Source organism: Carassius gibelio, chromosome B5 (assembly GCF_023724105.1).
Source record: "Carassius gibelio isolate Cgi1373 ecotype wild population from Czech Republic chromosome B5, carGib1.2-hapl.c, whole genome shotgun sequence".
NCBI classification, from domain to species: Eukaryota; Metazoa; Chordata; class Actinopteri; order Cypriniformes; family Cyprinidae; genus Carassius; species Carassius gibelio.
The window spans coordinates 9,273,088-9,296,393 of record NC_068400.1 but is presented as its reverse complement, the minus strand read 5'-3'; the positions used below and the strand labels follow the sequence as shown (position 1 = coordinate 9,296,393).

Sequence of the window (23,306 nt, the reverse complement as noted above, 5' to 3'; positions counted from 1 at the left end):
TTTTTTTTTTTTTTTTTCCCGCTGGTGTAGCCTACCCTGTCATGTTGCAGATGCGACATACCGTTGTTGTTTTTATCCACCACTCTCTTGCCATCACCATTATAGCTTAAAGGGAATCCAAAGTGCACCCAAACACCAGACCTGTTGGTTATTGGAGGATCTTCTCATTTCTAGTCTGTTAAACGCATTGGCTATTTTGCAACGAGCCTTCAGCGCGTACTGAGTGAGCGAGCGCCTGCTGAGTAGCCTAACATAAACATATAAGATGGTGTTTTTTTCTTCTTCGGGAGTGTCAGGGGCGTTGCCTGTTACGTTGTTTGGGTTATTGGGCTACCTTGTTGAACGCATATCATTATATTTCTTTCTCTCTCTTTTTTTTTTTTTTTCAAATATAATTAATTACTCCAACGAACCGTTCGGTATACATAATGCGTACCGCGTACCGAACCGAAAGCGTCGTACCGAACGGTTCAATACGAATACGCGTATCGTTACACCCCTAATATATATATATATATATATATATATATATATATATATATATATATATATATATATATATATAAAGCACTGATTCAGACTCAGAGACTAAAGGAGTGTGACTAATTACTGGAAGAAATTCACACAGACTGGCCTTCACTAGCGACTATCCTGCTGTGATGCCCAAAAAATAAAAATAAAAACCAACCTTACAGGGATACATAAATCCATTATATGATCTGATCTTTTGATCTGGTGCAGTAATATGTCATATTTGCTTGAAATATGCTTGAAAAAAGAAAGGTTTGCCTCTAGATCTCTGAGATCTGGCAGCAGAAGCACGCCTGAAAACAGCCTGTAAATGAAGAAATGACTGTGCATTCCCAAACAAACCCCTTACTGCACTTGAAACACTCAGTGTGAGAGGTCTTTACCTGGTGATCCTGCGAGCTTCCATGAAGCTGGGCGAGTCTCTCCGTCTCTTGCGGATGGGAGAATAGCTGCGTGAGCGGCGGCGAGATCGTTCTTCGTCCGAGTGATGAGGACTGTTTCTCTCTCTGCAGACAGACAGGCAGACACAAAGCATGCTGGGATTGAGAGGATTTGAGGATGGCAGGAGATTTATTTGACAGAGACTTCAGGAAGATCTGACTTTCACTTGTTTTAGGGACTTTTCAAGGATTGTTTTGTTCTTGTTTTAAGCAGAAAATTTATTGAGGTTTATGAGAGTGTCACTTGGCTCATTGCCACATTTTTTTTCTTATTTTCTACAAAAACCTTTAATTTTCAACATTTTTGTTTTCTAAAAAATGTATCAAAATTAAGTGAGTCTTTGGCAGATATTTTTTCTTATTTTAGACAAAAATACTTATTAAAATTTTTATTTTCCAAAAAAAAAAAAAGAAACAACATCAAAATTAAGCATTTTATTTTATGTGTAAAATAAGAAAAATAAATATGCCATTGGGGTCAGAAAAAAACTTAAGTCAAAGGAAAAACAAGATTGACGAGAAAATTACTTCTCATGTTTAATGATATTTGTAATGGGGAAAAAAATCACACTTTTCCCATGAATACTACTGAGTTTCTGTTCTAAAAAACAGACTCTACATGCGCGACTCCACCGAGCAAGGACACCGACAGGGCACTTGAGTATTGCTTTTCTCCCCTTTCTTTACTTTTTGTACATTGCAAGAAGGCCTGTCCAACAAACCTACGGCCTGTCCCTCTGACCTCTACTACTACGCTCACTATTCCAGTTGGTCTCTGGAACTGCCAGTGTGCAGTTAACAAAGCAGATTTATTTTCTTCTATTGCTACTCATTCCGGTCTCAATCTCATGGCACTGACTGAGACTTGGATCAAACCTGAAGACACTGCCACCCCTGCAGCCCTCTCCACTAATTTCACTTGTTCCCACACTCCTCGTACCACTGGGAGGGGTGGAGGTACTGGTCTCCTTTATCCAAAGAATGGAAATTTGATCTTCAGCCATCACCTACAGGTAATGGTTCATTTGAATCACGTGCCATTACTGTAACCCACCCTATTAAAATCCACTTTGTGGTCATTTATCGTCCCCAAGGTCAATTGGGAAACTTCTTGGAGGAGTTGGATGTGCTGCTATCAACTTTCCTGATGATGGTACTCCTCTGGTACTGCTTGGTGACTTCAACATCCACCTAGATAAACCCCAGGCTGCTGACTTCAACACTCTGCTCACCTCATTTGATCTCAAGCTAGTGTCCACTACAGCGACTCACAAATCAGGCAACCAACTGGACCTCATCTACACACGCTGTTGCTCTGTGGACACCTCTTCAGTTGCTCCACTGCACACCTCTGACCACTTCCTCATTACTGCTAACCTAGCACTTACTCCTGAAGTGGCACACACTCCAACGCAGGTCACCTTTCGAAGGAACCTACGCTCACTCTCTCCATCTCGCCTATCTTCTGTGGTTTCATCCTCGCTTCCTGCACTCTCTCAGTTTTCAGCTCTGGACACGACCAGTGCTACTGACACTCTTTGCTCCACTTTAACATCTTGCTTGGACAACTTTTGCCCACTGTCATCCAGACCAGCACGCACTGCCCCATCTGCCCCCTGGCTGTCCGAGGTTCTCCGTGAACATCGCTCTAATCTCAGGGCTGCAGAGAGGAAATGGCAGAAATCAAGAAACTCTACCGACCTCAGTGTGTATCCGTCTCTCCTCTCTTCCTTCTCTGCAAATGTCTTCACTGCTAAAACATCATACTACCACAACAAAATTAACAGCTGTTGTGACGCTCGGACACCAGCTTTCTATGTTCCTTGTACAGAACAACCTCTGGGACAGCAACCAATCTGGCTTCAAAAGTGGCTGGGAAACAGAGAACTGAGACTGCTCTGCTCTCGGTTAATGAAAATCCTCATTACTCATCTTACTGGACCTGTCTGCTACTTTTGACACCGTTAATCAGCAGATTCTCCTGTCCACCCTCAGAAAGATGGGCATCTCTGGAATCGCACTCCTATGGGTTAAGTCCTACCTCTCTGACAGATCCTTCAGTGTGTCTTGGAGGGGTGATGTTTCTAAGTCACAACACCTCACTACTGGGGTTCCTCAAGGCACAGTACTTGGACCACTTCTCTTCTCCATCTACATGACGTCATTAGGATCTGTCATTCAGAAGCATGGTTTTTCCTATCACTGCTAAGCTGATGACACTCAACTCTACTTCTCATTCCAGCCAGATGACCCGACGGTAGCTGCTCGCATTTCAGCCTGTCTGAGTGACATTTCTAGCTGGATGAATGACCATCATCTCAGCTCAATCTTACTAAGACAGAACTGCTGGTGATTCCAGCTAACCCATTGCTTCATCACAACTTCTCTATACAGCTGGGTTCGTCAACCATTACTCCTTCCAGGGAAGACAGAAACCTAGGAGTTGTGATCGATCATCAGTTAAGCTTCACAGACCATATTTCTACCTCGACCCTGTCCTGAAGATTTGCCTTATACAACATTAGGAAGATCAGACCCTTCCTGTCAGAGCAAGCCACCCAACTTCTTGTCCAAGCTCTTGTTCTCTCCAGACTGGACTATTGTAATGCTCTCCTGGCGGGCCTTCCTGCATGTACTGTCAAGCCTCTGCGGTTGATCCAGCATGCAGCAGCTAGGGTTGTCTTCAATGAGCCAAAAAAAGCTCATGTTACTCCTCTCCTCATCAGGTTACACTGGCTACCAGTAGCTGTTCGCATCAAATTCAAGGTACTGATGCTTGCCTACAAGATGACCACTAGCACGGCACCAACATATCTAAACTCACTGATTAAATCTTAAGTGCCTTCCAGAAGTGTGCGCTCTGCAAGTGACCGACGCCTTGTGGTGCCATCTCAAAGTTCAAAATCACTCTCACGGTCCTTCTCCCAATCTCAATTCGTACAGTCTCTACTCATTTTCAAGAAACATCTAAATACTCATCTTTTTCGCAAGCAATTAAACAACTAATACTAGCACTTTTCCTTCTTTTCTTGTCTTTCATAAAAAAAATAAAAAAACCTGGCTATGCGATCTGTACTAGACTAACTGAGACTTGTCATTTGTAAGTCGCTTTGGATAAAAGTGTCTGCTAAATGATTAAATGTAAAAACACTGAATCTTTGTGAGTGTACCTGGAGTTGTTCTGTCGGACGTGTGGTGACTTGTTCTTGCTGGATCCGTGTTCTCTAGAGGGAGCAGGAGATGATGACCTCCCGCTGCTCCAGGAGCTGCTCCTCTGCCGGGCCGTCCCGTGACTCTTGCTCTTCTTCTTCTTGGACGTGTGTTTGTGGCGAGCCGGTGACACAGAGGAGCTCCGGTGACGTTTCTGAGTGCGCCCACGATGGTGCCGCTTAGACGAATGAGATCCTTTCGTTCTGAGTAAGAATACAGTGATAGACTTGAGAAATGCTTGCTTTAAATCAATAAAGAGACTTAAAAGAGACCTCAGTTTGGTTTATCTACTGATCTTCTGTAGATGTTTCTCTAAACATACTCAAATTGACAGTACAGAGTTATAAAAATGAATGTGAAGCATGAAAAATGGCTTTGATAGCACATTTTGTTTGTTATATATTTGAGTAAATCTTTGCACAGCTATATTCAAGCTGAAGCTGCATGTGACCCTAGATGTGGAAAATCACCACATTTTTCATTATGATCTGGTCAGGTTTGGAATAATCTTTTTTTATGTTTAATGTTTCTCTTCTGCTCACCAAGGCTAAATGTATATGATCAAAAATACAGTAAAACAGTAATATTGTTAAGTATTATTATTATAATTATTATATTATAATATATTGTTCAAATGTAATTTATTCCTGTGAAGTCTTTAATAAAACGAAAAAAAAAAATTATACCTATATAACCAGTAATGTACAAAGCCACACACATGACATGCAGGAAAAAAATTGTCGGCTAAATCGTGTGCACGATTTACTCATATGTTCCCTCAATGTTTTAAAACATGCACATGATTACTATTTCGTTCACTCGATTTATAAATAGTGCGCACGATTTAGCAAATCGAGGGAACGCAATAGTTAATCAAGGGAAGGCAATAGTAATCATGTGCACGTTTTAGTACATTGAGGGAAAGAATTAGTAAATCGTGCGCACAATTTATAAATGTTTTCTTGCATGTCATGTGCTGGGCTCCGTAGTAATGCACACATCTTCATAAACAATAAATGTTAATGTTCTTACTTCTTCTGATTCTTGGTCTTAGTGTGTGGCTCAGTGTCGCTGCTGTGCGCCGGCGAGTGTGACGTCTTCTCTCGAACCCTTGGCCTCCCGCTGCGTCTTCCCGACGACTCTGAGAGAGGTTTGCCCATCGCCGGCCTGTCGTCTGCGCAGCTGTCCTCTCCAGCCTGCACCGCTGGTCCTCCGGGGCTCTTGGGACGGTCGGGGTGGTGTTTAGCACCTCTTAGATGAGGCGACGCATGCGCCTGCGCGCTCGAGGGAGACGGAGCCAGAGATCGAAGCTCCTGTAGATGAATTATAACCAACAAACCAAAGGAAAAAAAATTAAAATAAAACAAACAAAAAAAAAAACAGAAAGAGAACAGTGAAATTAGAGTCTTTTTCTTCCTGGGTGGAAGAGCGTTATCGTGTACTTGGCAAAAAAATATCTAAAAGAAAGTGCTAGGATTGTTCTCTGGCTTATAGACAGTCCTCTATTGTGCAGCGCATGCAATATTCGGCATGCAAAACCATAATGATTTGAAAAGAATAGTCCCGAAAGAAAATCTAAACAAAAAAGGGGAAAGAGGGAAAATATGCGAAACTCTGAAAGAAAAACGTTTAGAGAGAATATAAAGAGCAACAGAGACTGGAGAATATACAGTAGAAGAGAAAGAGGACTTTTTCAATTTCAGATAGAGCTACAAACAGAAAAAGGTGAGAAATAAAACTAGAAAATAAAAAAGACAACTTGACGGAACATCACAGAAATGGAAGGAACAAAATAAAGAGTCACAAGAATAGATTCAATCGAATTAGCAAACAATTGGTCCTCTACTCAATAGAACTTGCTTGTAGATTTGTTTTGTCCTGCAGACAATTGCTGAGATGTGAACAGCGACCCATTTCCTGTTTTAATAGCTTTTTTAAAAGGTTATTCTGTTTTTCAACTCCCTTTTGGTTAACATCCACTTACCAATAAAGTGGTATTCCCTCCTTTAGTAGGTAAGGTATGAAGAGAAGGGAAAAGTGGGGCAACATAAGTGCATCATTAGATTCACAAAATGCAAGAGAAAAAGACACAACACCCTTCCCTGGATAGTGAGTATGAAACAATGCATGAAAATCAAACCAAAGAGAGAAAAAGACACACAAAAGAAATCAAATTCAAATGGATCTCACAGTGTGTGGGCTGGAACACGAATAGTTTGAGTGCATTATAACAGTGGTTCACCCTTCGGTGCGGTTTTAAAGCTTCAAGACTGACTGTAATGTGCTACGAATGGATGCTCTCGTTTCAACCGTTTCTGAGTAAGAACCTTTAACTGAATGTGCATTATGAGTTATACATCAGTTGATTTAAAGACCCTATGAAATGGTTCAACAAGCACTTGTTTGTTTTCTGTTCTTACATTTCTTGTTGAGTCAGAAAGCTGCAGTAGCGCATACAATACTGGGGATACTTTAATACCCCAAACCTATCAAGGACGTGTTTGTGTCATAATGTACCCCATAACCAAAGGAAAAGGAAAACTAATATTTTGCAGATAGTCAATGAAGCCTGTTTAAGTGAATATCTTACTTTCTTTAATGCTAAAATGTTTTTTACATATTTTTTTAATTGAGAAAATAAGCATACTGTACCTCAAACTTCCTTTACTGTAATGGATAGATTAATAAAAATAAAACATTACATATGCAGAATGGTATTAATCAATTATTTTAATTTTAGAAATAAATTAATTTAGTAACATAATTATAATAATATTTATTAACCATTATTATCATTATTTTACAATTTATAATTACATGCAAAATAATGTTACACATTATAAATAATAATCCCCTATGGTGCACAGGAGTCAGGATAGAGAGACCCGGTCTGTAAAAGGGATACCAGGGTCCTCTCCTGGACCCAGGCCTGGGAGAGGAGCTCTCGAGTGGGTGCTTGGTGGCTGGGCTCATGGAGCCATATCCTTGTGGGCTCACCCTCGTAGGGGACCAGTGCAATGTACTATGGGCAGCAGGCAGGGGGCTCTAAAGACTTTTGGTACATGGAAAGTGAGCTCTCTGGTGGGAAAGAGTAGTGCATGGGAATGATCACAAGTCCCAAACTCAGCACCACGAGAGGGTTGCTTCAATGCGACTTTGTGATGTGTGTGTTGGGGGGGGCTTTCTTACTGTGTTCTGTGTTTATGCATTGAACTACAGTTCAGAGTATCCAGCCTTCTTGGTGGTCTTGGGCCTTGAAGGTCTTAAGGGGAAGTCATGGCCTAGTGGTTAGAGAGTGGTTAGAGAGTTTGACTCCTAACCCTAAGGTTGTGGGTTCAAGTCTTGGGCCGGCAATACCATAACTTAGGTGCCCTTGAGCAAGGCACTGAACCCCTCAACTGCTCCCCGGGTGCTGCAGCATAAATGGCTGTCCACTGCTCCGGGTGTGTGTTCACGTTGTGTGTGTGTTCTCTGCTGTATGTGTGCACTTTCGATGGGTTAAATGCAGAGCATGAATTCTGAGTATGGGTCACCATAGTTGTCTGTATGTCACGTCACTTCACTTTAACCCTGGAAGGGGTACTGCATGGGAACTCCATAGTTCTGCTGGGCAACTTTAATGATCATGTTGGGGTTGATGAAGAAACCAGGAGGAAGAGATTGGGAAGAAAAGCCTGCCTGATCTAAACCTGTGTGGTGTTTTGTTATTCGACCTCTGTGCTCAGAATGGAACAAACACCATGTTCAAACATAAGATGGTTCAAAAGTGTACTTGGTAATAGACCACCTGGAGCTAAAGCTTTTGATCGACTATGTTAGTTGTATCATGTTCTGGACACTCTGGTGAAGAGAGTGGCAGGGCTGTCAATTGATCACCACCTGGTGGTGAGTTGGATAAAATAGCAGGGGATGCTGCCGGACAGACGTGGTAAAACCCAAACAAATAGTGAGGGTTAACAGGAAACATCTGACAGAGGATCCTGGAATTTCTGGAATTTTTTCTACTCCCTATGTCCGGAGAAGATTTCCCTTGGACTCTGAGTAGGCCCTATTCAAAGCCTCCAATGCGGAAATGGCTGCCGCGAGCTGTGGCTGGAATGTTGTTGATGTCTGTTGTGGCGGCAAACCCAAGAACATGCTGGTGGACATCAGCGGTGAGGGAGGTCGTCAGGCAGAAGAAGGAGGCCTTTCGGGTCTGGTTGACTTATGAGTCTCCCGATTCTGCTGACAGGTAGAAGGACTGAAGCCACAGTGATCAGGAAAAGAAAGACTCAGGGTGTGGGAGGAGAAGTGGCAAGGTGCCACGAGTGGACAAGCTTCATGGGCATGGGAGTTTGTTTATCCATTCTACATGTGTTTTGTATATTTAAACAGAATCTTAGGGTGGAGCAGGGGGATCTGGATGGTGTCCAGATAGGGGATCTAAGGCTGATGATGCACAGAGCAATTCTTTGAGCAATGTTGTCAGGTATCTTTGGGCAATGTTGCTGTCAACAGGCAGACAGGTCAGACACAGTGCCCACAACTGATCTAAAGTATCCAGATAGAAATGTGTTATCCATTCTCAATGGGAAAGTGACCAAGCAACATGGCTCATAAAAAGCTGTTCAGTAAAATTGCTCAAAATGTTGCCCTGTGTATCATCAGCATTAGGGTGGCATCACTGCTTTTCGCAAATGATGTCATCCTGATGGCTTCATCAGGTTGTGACTTTCAGCGCTTACTTTGGAGGAATGAAACTGTAGGAATGAGGGTCTGCACCTCCAAATCTTAGGCTATGGTTCTCAGCCAGAAAATGGTGGATTGCCCACTCAACTTTGGGAGTGAGCTGCTTCCCTAAGTTCAAGGATGAGTTTAAAGTACCTTGGTGTCTTGTTCATGAGTGAGGATAAGTTGTAGCATGACAGGAGAAGCAGTGATGCAGTGATTGTACCGGCCCATCGTGATGAAGAGAGAGCTAAGCCTCAAGGCGAAGCTTTCGATTTACCAGGCGATCTATGTTCCAACCCTCACCTCTGGTCATGAGCTTTGGGTAATGACCAAAACAATGAGATTAAGGGATGAAATGAATGAAGGGGGTCTGGGCTAACTCTGAGGGGACAGGGTGTAAAGCTTGGACATCCGAGAGAAACTTGGAATAGAACCACTGCTCATCCACGTTGAAAAGAGCCAGTTGACATGGTTTGGGCATCTGGTAAGGATGCTTTCTGGACACCTTCTGGTGGAGGTGTTCCTGCATGTCCATCTGGGAAGAGACCCCAGGGTAAACACAGGGATTATATCTTTCAGCAGGCCTGGAAACACCTCTGGATTCCCCAGGATGAGCTAGAGGAGCTGGCCAGGGAAAAGGACATATGGGTGTCTTTACTCAGCCTGCTGCCACTGCGACCCCGGTCCCGAAAAATGATGGATGGATGGATGGATGGATGTAATATAAAAATTTCAAAAAGTTTTGAAAATACATAACATATGTAAAATATATAATTTATATTTACATACATAAATACATATTTATTTATTTTTCCTTTTGATTTTGAGGTCACATTCAATTTAATGTTACCTGATGGTTGTGTAATTTACTCGCAATATCCGAGTGAAAGTTGTTTCTACACCAGAATGTTTTCAGTGTATGGATCAGCTCAAATTCACACATGTAAACCAAAAAATACAAAACTTTAATTTGGATTTCATGGGGTCCTTAAGAAAGACATCATCTTTAGAAGCAGAACTGAAAATTGAGGCTAAAAGATTTCACTCACCAAAGCAATGTCTATGTGTTAAACTATTCAACCAGCTGTTTCTTTGTTATTATCATCGGAAGGCAAGGATTTCTGATCGACCTCAAACACTAACTTAACCAAAACAAAAAATAATAATATCTTCTATATAAATAAATAAATAAAAAACTAAAAAATTAACACAGCTGCACGTAAACCCCAGATACTTCAGAAACAGCCCTTGTGTATCCAAAAAAATTAAAAAGAGGGAAGTGACCAAATCATATGACATGTACCATTTCACCAAAGACAAAAGGAATGCGGCACAGACAGGAAATGCATTCTACTGAAAAATAATAAGAAAAATTAAATAAAACGCAGACAAGAGATGGACCTGAGGGGAGGGCAGTGTACTGAATACTGAAGCATGAAAGCAAAGGTAGATTTCAGATTGAAACAAAAAGAGAATGAAAATAGAGCAAACAGTTCTAAAAGGAAAACAATGAAAACAACCCGCCAACCTTTGGTTTTCCTCAGTTAAACAAAGAGAAAGACAGAGAGAGACACTGATGTCAAGCTAGGGTGCTTGTCACATTCTCCACGTGCGTAGGCAGAGCATTACCTACCTTCCGCTTCAATCAGTGACACGTGTGCAATATCAACAAAACAAAGGAAGAAAAAGGAAAAACAAAAAGGAGAAAGGAAAATTCTCCGCAGCGAAATGGGAAAAAGACAATGAATTCTTTTAGTATCCAGGCTAAGATAATTGATCCACAGACTAAAGGAGACAATTCCAACAAAACGAAACAAAACGAAACCAAAAAATAGTGGACATACAAAAGGAGAAATCAAAAACGACAAAGAACCCAAAACAAAATAAATCAGAAATAAGAAACCCCCAAAGCAATCTACATTAATTGCTGTCTTTTTCGCTTGGACACATGTGCAGCCACATCCTATCGTACGTTAAGGAGCGTTAGGGTGCGACAAATTCTCAACAAATCCAATTTGCTAGAAGGAATGTAAATATCAATGGCCATGCATGCGCAATGTGGTTTAATGGGAAAAGAGATAGCATGTCGGGACAATGGACAGCACAGATGAACGGGTGAAGGGAGAGGGGTGTTGGGTGGAGGGTGGTCACTTCTAGGATGGACGACTAACATCTCAAAGGGACCCCAGTCACGTTCGTTAAGCCGTATCGTTATCAATCGGTCTGTGCAATGAGAATTTAGTGCTTGTTTGTTGGCACTTGCTAAAACTAAAAGTAGATTTTTGCTCTCAGCAATTGTCAAAAGTCCTTCACAAAGAATGCAAAGATGCCACATTCGCTTAGGAAGAGAATCCAAATGGCTTGGGTCCCTTTTAGTGTAACAACTTTACTAAATGACCCTAGTTAGTGTAGTTTGCTGTCGGCTAATGTTTACAGAGCGTCCGTTTGTCCCTGTCACACATCTAGACGTAGATTACACCACTCAAATGCTGACAGGAAGGAAACAAACCCCTCGTTACACAATAAGAAAGTATATTTATACATATTGAGTGCTAGTGAGGAGTAAGCATTAGAAACCATGTCGATGAAAACCATCTGATATCACCAGTGGCACTGAACCAGCTCTTGTCAGTGGAGATTTGTCAGCCTTTACCCAAGAGAGAATTCATGAATCTGTAGCCTGTTGTGACCACAGATATAGACGCGATACATTAACTGGCCCAAAACAGCTTTTTTGCGCATGATTTTGGTCAAAGATTTTGTGGAATGATGCAGAATTACAAGCATTACCAAATTGGCAACCATTCTAATTACCACAATACATCAACATACAGTGGGGTTTGAGCGAAAGTTTGGGAACCCCTTGCAGAATCTGTGAAAATGTGAATAATTTTCAAGAAATAAGAGAGATCATACTAAATGCATGTTATTTTTTATTTAGTACTGTCCTGAGTAAAATGTTTACATTTAGTCCATAAGACAAAAGAAAATGCAGAAATTAACCCCAATAAAAGTTTGGGAACCCTTGGTTCTTAGTACTGTGTTCTGTTACCTGGATGATCAACAACTGTCTTTCTGTTTTCTGATGGTTGTGCATGAGTCCCTTGTTTGAAAAAATTATATTTCAACAAAATAAGAAAAATTGGGCCATATTCATAGACTCTTAATGCATCTTGTTTCCTTCTGGAGCATCAGTGAATGTTTGAATCTGTTTTAATAGTTGAGTTTGAGTGCCTCAATTGTTCTCAGTGTGAAAAGATGTATCCCAAAATCATAAAGTCACTGCTGGAAAGGGTTCAAATATGCAAAGATGCTGGAAAACTGAAGAATCTGCAGGACCTTAAAGATTTTTCTGAAGAACAATACTCAGTTTTTCCCAACTTTTGAATGGGGTTATTTTATTAATTTTTAATTTATTATTATTATTTTTTTTTTTGTCTTATGGACTAAATGTAAACATCTTTTATATACAATATCTTACTCAGGACAGTACTAAAAAAAATAACATGCATTTAATATGATCTCTCTTATTTTTTTTTGAGAATGATTCACATTTTCACAGATTTTGCAAACTTTCGAGCCCCACTGTATCCACCATACTGGAAAGGTCAATATGAATTGCACCACCATATAATTCTGCTTATTGAAGATGGTATAAAATTTAAAATGTATCAACATGAGTATTGATAAAATACTTTGTACAGCTATTATACAGCTCTGTTTTGAATTAAAGCATAAATAAATAAAATGAACAAACATAGAAAATGTAATGCAAAATCATAATGTCCAAACTGGCATTTCTTCATTTAACCAAAAATATCAGTTTTTTAGTGCCAGAAAAGTTGTTGTTGTATTTTGTAAACAAACAAATAAATAATAATATTTTATTGGTCAACAATTTGGTCAACAAAGTTTATAATTAAAGCTATGAGGCTCTGAACAATGAACAAAAATATGATGTTTTATGGATGTAATAATAATAATTATTATTATTATTAATAAAAATAAATTTAATTTGTATAATTATTATAACAATATAATAATGATTAAAACATAATAATTGAATAATATATTTTTTAAATAGCTAATATTTATAATTATATAAATAATAATAATGTATTTTTATTGAAATTATACAATCCTAACCTTAAACACGTTCCATAAACTGAAGAATACAATAATCTATTTATAAAGGACTACATAATGTTTCAATCCATTGACCTTTCCAAGATGGCGGTGCTAAGCATCCAGATATTTCCTATCTGTGATTGTAACATTCAGACTCATTCATCCTCTCAGCAGAACCAGGAATGACAGCTGATTGGCTAAAAAAGGATTAGCTATGAGAACCGTCTCTTGATTAATAGTTCTTCACCATTACAGAAACTGATCAATAATAAGGGACGATCTGATTGCAGGTCACAGATCGTTGGCTCTTAAAACACCTGATACACATCTGGAAAAGAGTGCTATGGTAAAACTGAGCAGAAAATAAGAGTTTCAACTGTATTGACAAGAAAAACTAGTAGACATACCCATTTAATCTACTCGGTCCAGTTCCAAATCATATGAGTGCTTTTTACACAAACAAGACAGAAAAGTTTGGGCATTTATTTGTGGGAAGAGATCATGTGAATTCATAGAGGTCAAGAAATCAACTAAACAGAGGAATGAATTCAGCAAATGAAAAGAGAGAGAAAGAGAGCATGAGAACTTTTGAAAAACTGCATGCAAACCGTCCCAGATACAGAAAGTATGACCAAATATCTGATATATCTCCAAACACAGGTTTATCTGAATAACTGACATCCTGTGACCATGTTAGACACTGTGTGACTGTATGAATGCATAATTTACATTACATTACATTGTTGTCCTTTTCAGCACAAATGCAATTAATGTGGTTTTATTACCAGTGTTGGGGATAGTAACGCAAGTTACGTAATCAGATTACTTTTTTCAAGTAACGCATTACTTTTTAATGTACAAGAAAATATTCAAAAAGGTAACGCCGGTTACTTTGTTTTTCCATTTATTGACTGACAAGTCTCCTGTCCCCAAATTGGGAGAAATTGGATAATACAGAGGTTGTGTGCGCTGTGTGAACATGATGTAGTTCTAGACTAAATGTGTATGTGCATTAATTCATCCCACTCGCAAAAAAAAAAAAAACTTTTATTATTCAACAAAGTAAATTAAAAGTGAAATGCAAACTCAAAATATGACGCAAACCTGCAATAATTAAATATTTTAAACAACACAAATGAATCTAATCCCATTTTAGTAACGTAACGCATTACTTTCCTTAGAAAGTAACTAAGTAACATAATTATTTACTTTTTTTAGGGAGTAACGCAATATTGTAATGCATTACTTTTAAAATTAACTTTCCCCGACACTGGTTATTACTATATAAAAGATGATTGCCGCTATTTATTCCTCACTGTCTTTGAATACACAGCGCTGACATTTTGTGGTATACAATAAAATGTACAAGATAAGAAAAACCTACAAAACAAAAAATGTTTGTAGATGATTTATTTATGAGGTGTAGACTGATATTTAAAATAGCAGTAACACTTACAATAAGTTCTCATTAGTTAACATTAGTTGTTGCAACTTATTTTTAATCATCTATTAATCTTTGTTAATGTTGGTTAATAGAAATACAATTAGTTATTGGTTGTTCATGTTAGTTCACAGTATTAAAACTCTCTAGCAACAGTTTTCATCTTTTTTTTATTGTTTCACCCAAGAATGATATAGATGATCTTTTTTCTTAATAGTAACAGATTTGGAGAAATGTAGCATTGCATTAGTGTCTCATCAGTGGATGCTCTGGAGTGAATGGGTGCCATCAGAGCGAGAGTTCAAACAGCTGATAAAAACACCACAATAATGCACAGCACTCCAGTCCATCAGTGAACATCTGGAGAAGACAAAAGCTGTGTTTTTGTTAGAAACAAATCTATCATTACAATGTTTTAACTTTTTGTGGTAAAGAGACAACAGGAGATGGATTATGGACTTGTATTTTAGTCAGTTTTTTAAAACGATGGATTTGTTTCTTACAAACATCAGCTGTTTGGACTCTCATTCTGATGGCACCCATTTACTTTGCTCATTGTTAGTTCGCGTAAACTTGTTTAGTTTACTAATGTTAACAAATGAAGCAATAGTGTTACCAAAATGTCTATAATTAATCTGGTTGAGGCATTGAATGTCTCTTTCGTAAGATGTTATCCAACACCAGCTGAATAATATTGAATTATTAGCAATAGATGCTTTATGTAAATTTCACTTTCATAAAATCTCACATGAAAACAATTGGTTGCATTTTAGTTTCCTCTGTAAGAATTTTTTTTTTTTAAACGGATCCTCAATATTTCCATTCATTCTCTTTCTAGAACAGAAAAAGTCAACATGGCTTGTGCATGAAATAAAGCATGATATTATTACAGAAAATAATGGAAATATGTCTTGACAAACAAAAACCCTTCCCAACAAACACATAAATGGCTTGAGAACCGAAAAACTTATGGAATGGAGCCAAAGAGGGAAAAGAGATATAGAGATATAGCTCACACAGATATGACTGAATCAGTTGGTGTGTGTGTGTGTGTGTGTGTGTGATTATTAGTGTAAACGGCAGAGAACACATGAAGGTAAAGTAGAGGAGACTACATACATCGTTTCCTTTATTCCCCTCCATGTGATTGGCTCCTGAATCTTTGCCATTGCGTACACGGACGCTGTGGTTCCCATTCTGCCACGTGATTGGTTGGTCAGCGCTGGGGGACGGCGGTGGGCTGTGGCTGGAGTGACTTCCTTCCTGTTTGTGCCTGTCGTTTCTGCACTTTGTACTTGATCTGGTTTGAGAGGTCAGATTGGAAAGGATTGAGTATAATGACAGCACAGATCACTGCTGAAAATCATTTTCTTATTCAGTATTTTTGTCTTACTATTTTTCATTTAAATATCTACACATTCGTAAATGAAGACACGTTTTTTTTGAGAAGCAAAATTAATTAGCATATAATGTATTATTTGTTGAAAGATTTATTAAAATTAAGTGGCTTCACGCTTTAAATTAAAAAAAATGTATGGAAGCCAGTTTCCGCCACTGAATAAAAAAAAGGTAATTGTGACTTTTTATCTTGCAATTTTCTTTTTTTCTCACAATTCTGCCTTTATAACTTACAACTGTGAGTTTATATCATGCATTCTGAGAAAAAAAGTCAGAATTGCATGATATAAACTTTCGCGTGATATAAAATTGTGAGTTAAAGTCCAATTTTGAGGGGAGGGAAAGACTGATATGTTCTCAGAATTGCAAATTTATATCTTGCAAATCAATTTTTTTAAAACAGTCAAGATGAAATTGACCAATACAGAATGTTAAAACTGAATTTACAGATGTTGAAGATGCTCTAAAACTAAAAAAAAAAAAAAAAAAACACTTACATGGACTGCAGGAGGGAAAAAATTATTCTGGAAATCACATTTTAAAAAATCCCTGATATTTATATATTTTTAAGAAGAAATTAATACTTTTATTCAGCATTCACAAATTTATAGAGAAGATATTTATAATGTTACAAAATATATCTATTTAAAAAAAAAAATTGTTCCGAACGTTCTATTCATCAAAGAATCCTGAAAAATAAAATGAATTATGGTTTCAACAAAAAAAAAAACTTTAATCAAATTAAACTTTAATATTATTTCACAATATTATTGTATTTTTTATCAGATAAGTGCAGCCTTGAGCTTTGAAATGTAGGTCCGCACAGTTTAACCATGCCATAGTCAGTGCAGTAAAGTCATAATAAATGACTATGGATCTAAATGTAAGAAGCTTTTCTGTCTATCTGTCATTGTGATTCATTCCCTTTCTGAGATGAAAGTGGTGACTAATACCTCATTACCACAGTCTTATTGTAGTAACCATGATATTTTGGCAGAAACTATGTTCACCATAGTAAATGTATGTTAGAGGAGGTTTGTCGGAGGGCCTGTGTAATGGAGATAAGAGGCCGAATATAAGCCGCACCTGCTGGGTGATTTAGAGACGCTGGCGGTGGAGGAGACGGATCCGCTGCGGGAACTACAACAGCTGCCTCTGTGCTGAGAACTCCTGCTGGGAGACTCCACCGAACACCTGCGGGACACACACACACAAACACACTTCACACACACCGCTTCATCATACACCTCACACTCAACACAAGTTACTAGATGGTTTCTCTGGTGCTTCAGATGGTCAGTGTGGGGTTGCAGGTTGTTTGCAAGGATTGACAGTTGCTTAAAAGTTCTGACTGGTTTTCCGTGCACTGCTAGGTGGTTGCACGGATGTTATAGATGTTTACTAGGGTTGCTATGCTGTTTTTAAAACGTTTCAAGTGGCTGTCAGTGATAGCTCATTGCTAAGGTGTTGTGAATGGTTGCTATCCCAAGTGGAAAATCACAACTCGGATTGCTTAGAGCATTAATATCATTGAATCATTAAATGCTGTAATCAGTGCAATGGATTTTCTTTGTCAAGCTGAGGCTTTATGATGCATGAAAGCATAATTATGTACACTGAGAATTTTTAGAAAAGCAAACAGCGGAATAAACCTCACTCACCTCTTCTTCTGTTTGTTCTTGTCTTTGTGTTTGTTTTTGGGGCTCCCAGATCTGAAAGGAGAAAACAATACAATACACATAGAGCTTATGTGTGGAGCAGTAAAGTCTTCAAATCAAAACAGAATTATGTTCAATTATTTCGCAGCTTCAGTGCACAATTCTTGTTCAAGACACAAGGGTACAAATGGTACTACAAAGCAAAATTTAAGTACTAACATCTACATTTAAGGTACTAATATGCACTCTTTTGGGTTAAATAAAGTGCAAACTGCATATTCTGCCTTGTTTTCTGAGTGATGTCTGTTAAATTTTCACGTTTATGCTATTTTCTTCAATTTTGTTTGTACAGCTATTCAAAGAGACTGCTATTGATCAAATGTTTTCTAGGCCAGTCTACTACTGCAGTATCATCGATTTTTTTATTTATCCACCCCTAAACAGCACATACAAGCAAAATGAACTGTGGCTGGTCACTTTAAATGTCAATGAATGGCTCTTGAAAAAACTCTAAAGTGGATGTTGGCTCTGCACAACTAACTCAGCGTAGGTCTCAAACCATAAAATCTAAAGGACCTTAGGTTAACTCGATGTTTACCTGTGTCTCCTCTTCCTCCTTGAGCCAGATGTGGACCTGGCACAGAGAAATGTTGGGTTAGATATCAGATTATGACTACCACAGAACTGCTGCTGTAGTAGATTTTGTAGTTTAAGTCTTCGGCATTCAGTATTTGGACACTGAAATCAGAGTTATATGTCTGAATGTCATGCATTAGATACTGGAATATATAAAAAAACATCTATTGTTAACTCTTTTCCCGCCATTGATGGAAGTTTCCAGCTTTCTGTGTTTTCACTGTTACAGTATATGTTAGAAGTTGCTATTACACATCTTCTGAAAGAGTACTGAATCTCTGAAGCTGAAACAAATTATTGCTTTTGTAAAATGATAAATATGTACAATGATGCAATCATCAAACATTAGACAGCATATAAATCAAAACTGCCGGCACATTACCAGATTAAATGTCCATCCAGGAAGTGGTATAGGACCAGACACGATATTTAAATGTAGTAGAGCATTTTATTTTTTCAAACTGTTGCTTTTTCATGAAACTTACCCACATTCAAGTGTTGGCAAAAAAGAATGCATGAAGCTAGAATGAAACTGCTGGCGGGGAAAGAGTTAAGAAAGATGCACAATCATGCTTTTCTATCAAAATACTTGACAAAAATAAGCTTGTTTGGTTTGAAATGATAAAACGATAGATCCTGTGTTGCTGCACATTAATAAATCAAGGATAACTGACTTCAGACATCCACTACAAATCAAACGAATACCAGCTGATTAAAAGATACTGAGCAAAAATAATGAAGTGCTATTAGTGAAAAGAAAAGATGGTGTGACATTTAAATAATATTTGATATCTAATTCCAGAGACATTCATTTTTAAATGGGATTTAAATATCCATACATTTTTATGTTGTGATAAAGACAATGGTTAAAATATCTGTCTTACCAAATTTTGCCTTAGTTGGAAGATTTTGGGTTTTTTGTAGATTTTTGGGGTTATTTAACACATAATAAGACCGCATATACCACATTTTCAATTTATACTGAAAGTTGAAATCCTTGACTTTCTACGCTCAGTTTCTATCTCTCTTTCACACTTTCCCTCTCACACCCCGTCTGACAGCACTGAAGCTGCTGTGATAAGACATCTACACCAGGATCCACCATGTGTTCACTATTATATACATCAGACACAAACAGATGCACAAGCATCCTAGCATCCGTCAGTCCTGTCATGTTTTCATGAAGAAAGCTGTAATAAAGCTACCAGGGAAACTTGAGACGAATAAAAATGATCTGTCCAGTACAGAGGAGACTGCATGGAAATGAAGGAATATGCAGCATGTTGGTATCTTCATCAAGTGTGTTAACTATATTATAAATATTATTTATATATTCATTTATTTATAAAATATCTATATATAAAAATCACACTATGGGGCAAAAGCCCAAATGCATGAAGTAAAAACTGAATAAACACTTAAGAGGTTATATGAAACTGATATGAGCCGGAAATTCAGAATAAATTATTCATTCAGCAGATGCTTTTATCCACATTACATACAAGCTTTATGTTTTATCAGCATGAGCTTCCTGGGAATTTAATACATCACCCTTGGTTTTGCTAGCGCATTGCTAACTCTATGTCTAGACCACTTTACAGAGAATCATATAGCATGTTCAAAATAGACTGCTGTGTGAAAAATGTCCTTATGAATATTAATAGAGTAGAGGTCATGACAAGAGGAAACTCAGAAGAAACCCATATAGTGATACACAGATATAAAAACTAAGCATAATAATGAAAATACAGACAGAAACCGAAGCATCTTAAATGCTGACACGTCCCACAAAATACTGCAGATATTTCTGACATAATATCATGAATATTTGATGAATGCAGAAGGTCTTTTCTTGTTCATGTCTGGAGCTATTTTTGGACACTGAGTTGAGTTTGTTCTAATCCTTGATGCTTCTAGTAAAAATACAAATGCTGATATTAAATATGAACTTGAACAGTTTAAATCTGCCCGAGCTAGTCTTCAAAGAGCCTGTTTCTATTTTGTCAAATATTAAAATTAGACTCTGAGACTATATGTTCAGAAAACAAAAGTGCCACCTAAAGTATATAAGTAGTAGGTATATGTACAGTACCTACTATATAAAGAAGATTGTAAAACAATGTGCATCACTACAACGTTGTCACATGATCAAAAATGCACATTATTTTGCATTTTTAATAAATTTTTGTGCATAAACATCGAACAGATCAAAGGCAATCTAAGCAAATAAAAGGTCAAGAAGACATAATAAAGTGATAAAACATATTTGAAATAGAGGTTAATAATATTATGGTCAGTATATTTGGGTTATTAGAAATGGAAATGTAGATTGTGTGTAGGATACAGTTTCTCATGTAGTGTGTTTTGTGTATAATGCACACTTTGAATAATGTCGTAGGTTATATTGTTGTTTGCATGTTATGAATACTGAAACTTTGCATACTGCAGTATACAGTATGATCTAATGAATACAGGCAGGGAGATCAGTGTTAATCGATCAGTGAATGATGTATACCTGTGTGAGTTAATAACCACACACACACACACACACACACATGTTTGTTTTTGTGTAAAGTGTGTTCATCCCATAGGTGTAATGGTTTTTATAATGTAGAAACTGTATATTCTATGGCCCTTCACCAACCCTACACCTAACCCTAACCCTCACAGGAAACTTTGTGCATTTTTACTTTCTCAAAAAAACTCATTCTGTATGATTTATAAGTGTTTTGAAAAATGGGGACATGGGTTATGTCCTCATAAGTCACCCTCTCCTTGTAATACCTGTGTCAGACCCATGTCATTATACAGAGTTGTGTCCTGATATGACACACAAATACACACACACACACACACACATACCTGTCTCTCTTGTGTTTCTTTCCGCTTTTCTTCCTCTTGTCTCTGCGGGTTGGAGATGGGCTGTCAGCTCTGAGGGTCACACAAACACAATAACAATACTTCGGATGAAATATCACACAAGCACATTTCCATCATTTTCTTCCATTTTCTCACTGAATCCTATTTAAATGTTCCTCTTGACCCTTTTCACCCTCAAACTCTGTTTCTTGATGAAATGTCATGAATTATTAGTACTTCTGCTTATACTTAGAATTTGTGTGATCTGAACAAACCTCTAAATATTACATTTCTATTTTTTGGCTCAAAAAATCAATGTGAGAGATCACACTGACAATTAAAGGTTCATTTTTAGCTCACTTCATTGCTGCACAGAGGGTTTCTGTTGGTAATGCTCGTTTGGCTTGTGTCTTAGGTTATTTAAGTATTCTATGCATTGCATACAGAACATCTGTCACACTGCTCTGGGTGTGTGTTCACATGTGTGTGTGTGTGTTCACTGCTGTGTGTGTGCACTTTGGATGGGTTAAATGCAGAGCATGAATTCTGGGTATGGGTCACCATAGTTGAATGTCACGTCACATTCACTTTCACATTTCACTTTCATTTGCAAACTATGCACAGTATACATTGGATGAGTTTTAAGTACATGATGCTGCATTGCATTAAATCACAGAAAGCAAACTGACCGACTGTGTCTTCTTGCCTTCTTCTTTTTCCTCTTTTTAGGCCGAGGAGAAGGTGAACTGCTGGATTTCCTCTTGGATCTAGAGAAGAAGACAAGTAATGGCTTGCAGTTGTTGTTGTCCTGTGTTTCCTGTATGTTTGCATACAGCAGCAACCACTGGATTGAGCTTTAGTGACTATAATGCAAGAAGTGTAGTTATTTTGCATTTAACATGCTTAAATGAGATGTTTTCAATAGTCTTTATTAAATAAAGTTATGTCAATTGAAATCAGTATTAATTGTATTTATTTTATTAATTAATTTTCAGTATCTCTCAGCGTGTAGGTGTTGATATCAGAGCTTCTTCCTCAGTTTTCACCTGCAGTCGTCGTAGGCAGCTGAATCTTGCTCGTAATATTCTCCATCACAATCATAGTCTTCCTCATAGCCCTCGACATACACAGCATTTTCCACATGATCTTCATTCCCGTCAGGAAGCAGCTTAACCCTGTGCATACAGGAGGTAAAGGTCAAAGGTCATTACCTGCACTGGTCTAAATTGCAGCAATGAGCTATTCTGACTCAGACTTGCAATGTCTGTGCTCAGATTTGAAAGTCTTCATTTTATTCTAATGTATGTTCATTTTACTCTATACTCCAATGTTTGTCACCTCATGGCTCATTTTCATTTTTTATAAAGGATTTAAAAAAAAGTTGGTCAATGAAAGGGCAACCTATGAGCAAAACCATTTTTCTTGTAATTGAAACAGAATAAAGGTGATTATACAGTGTGATAATGAGAAACCTCACAGAATTCCTGGCTAGGTTCTAACAGATCTATGTTTCTGTCACACTCACTTTTTATAAAGCCTTAACTTATCCTCATTATCCTTCCTAACATGTGTCTTGATGAAATAAATTAGCATTCTACTACTAAAGTCGATCTTATCTAAAACTGTAATCATCAGCTTCTTCATCACAGTCATAAATGTCACCATACTTCTTCTGCCAAAGTGCTAACAGCCTAACAGTTCTATGATTTAAAAGAAGGGTAATATGACAACATAAGGGTTCTTTGATGAAACAGTAGAGTTAAAGGACAACAAATGGATTCTGTGACAGAACAGAAGTGTTAAATGACAACATACTGTTAGCCCTATGATGATAAAAAAGGGTTAAATGACAATGTAAGGGTCCTGTGTTGAAAAGGAAGGGTTAAATGACAACATATGTGTTCTGTGACAGAACAGAAGGGTTAAATGACAACATACTGGGGGGTCCTATGATGATAAAAAAGGGTTAAATGACAATGTAAGGGTTCTATTATGGAACAGAAGGGTTAAATGATGACATAAGGGCCCTGTGTTGAAAAGGAAGTGCTAAATGACAACACAAGGGTTCTGTGACAGAACAGAAAGGTTAAATGATAACATACTGTAAGGATCCTATGATGTAACAGAAGGGTTAAATTACTACATAAAGGCCCTGTGATGAAACAGAAGGGTTAAATGATAACATACTGTAAGGGTCCTATGATGGAACAAGGGTTAAATGACAACATAAGGGTTCTATTATGGAACAGAAGGGTTAAATGATGACATAAGGGCCCTGTGATGAAAAGGAAGGGT

General features: G+C 37.9%; 1 protein-coding gene across 1 annotated transcript in view; it reads right to left on the bottom strand.

Annotated features, from left to right (window-relative positions):
• The window catches only part of LOC127957809 (serine/arginine repetitive matrix protein 3-like), a 68,858-nt gene that overhangs the window by 5,669 nt on the left and 39,883 nt on the right, over positions 1–23,306 (bottom strand). Inside the window, exons 4-13 of the mRNA XM_052556494.1 lie at positions 22,058–22,186; positions 21,701–21,778; positions 21,015–21,083; positions 18,115–18,150; positions 17,520–17,570; positions 16,945–17,052; positions 15,580–15,760; positions 5,214–5,494; positions 4,142–4,384; positions 915–1,037 (exon numbers count right to left, since the gene is read on the bottom strand). Of these exons, the coding sequence (XP_052412454.1) occupies positions 915–1,037; positions 4,142–4,384; positions 5,214–5,494; positions 15,580–15,760; positions 16,945–17,052; positions 17,520–17,570; positions 18,115–18,150; positions 21,015–21,083; positions 21,701–21,778; positions 22,058–22,186 (1,299 nt within the window). The remainder of the gene's footprint in view (positions 1–914; positions 1,038–4,141; positions 4,385–5,213; positions 5,495–15,579; positions 15,761–16,944; positions 17,053–17,519; positions 17,571–18,114; positions 18,151–21,014; positions 21,084–21,700; positions 21,779–22,057; positions 22,187–23,306) is intronic.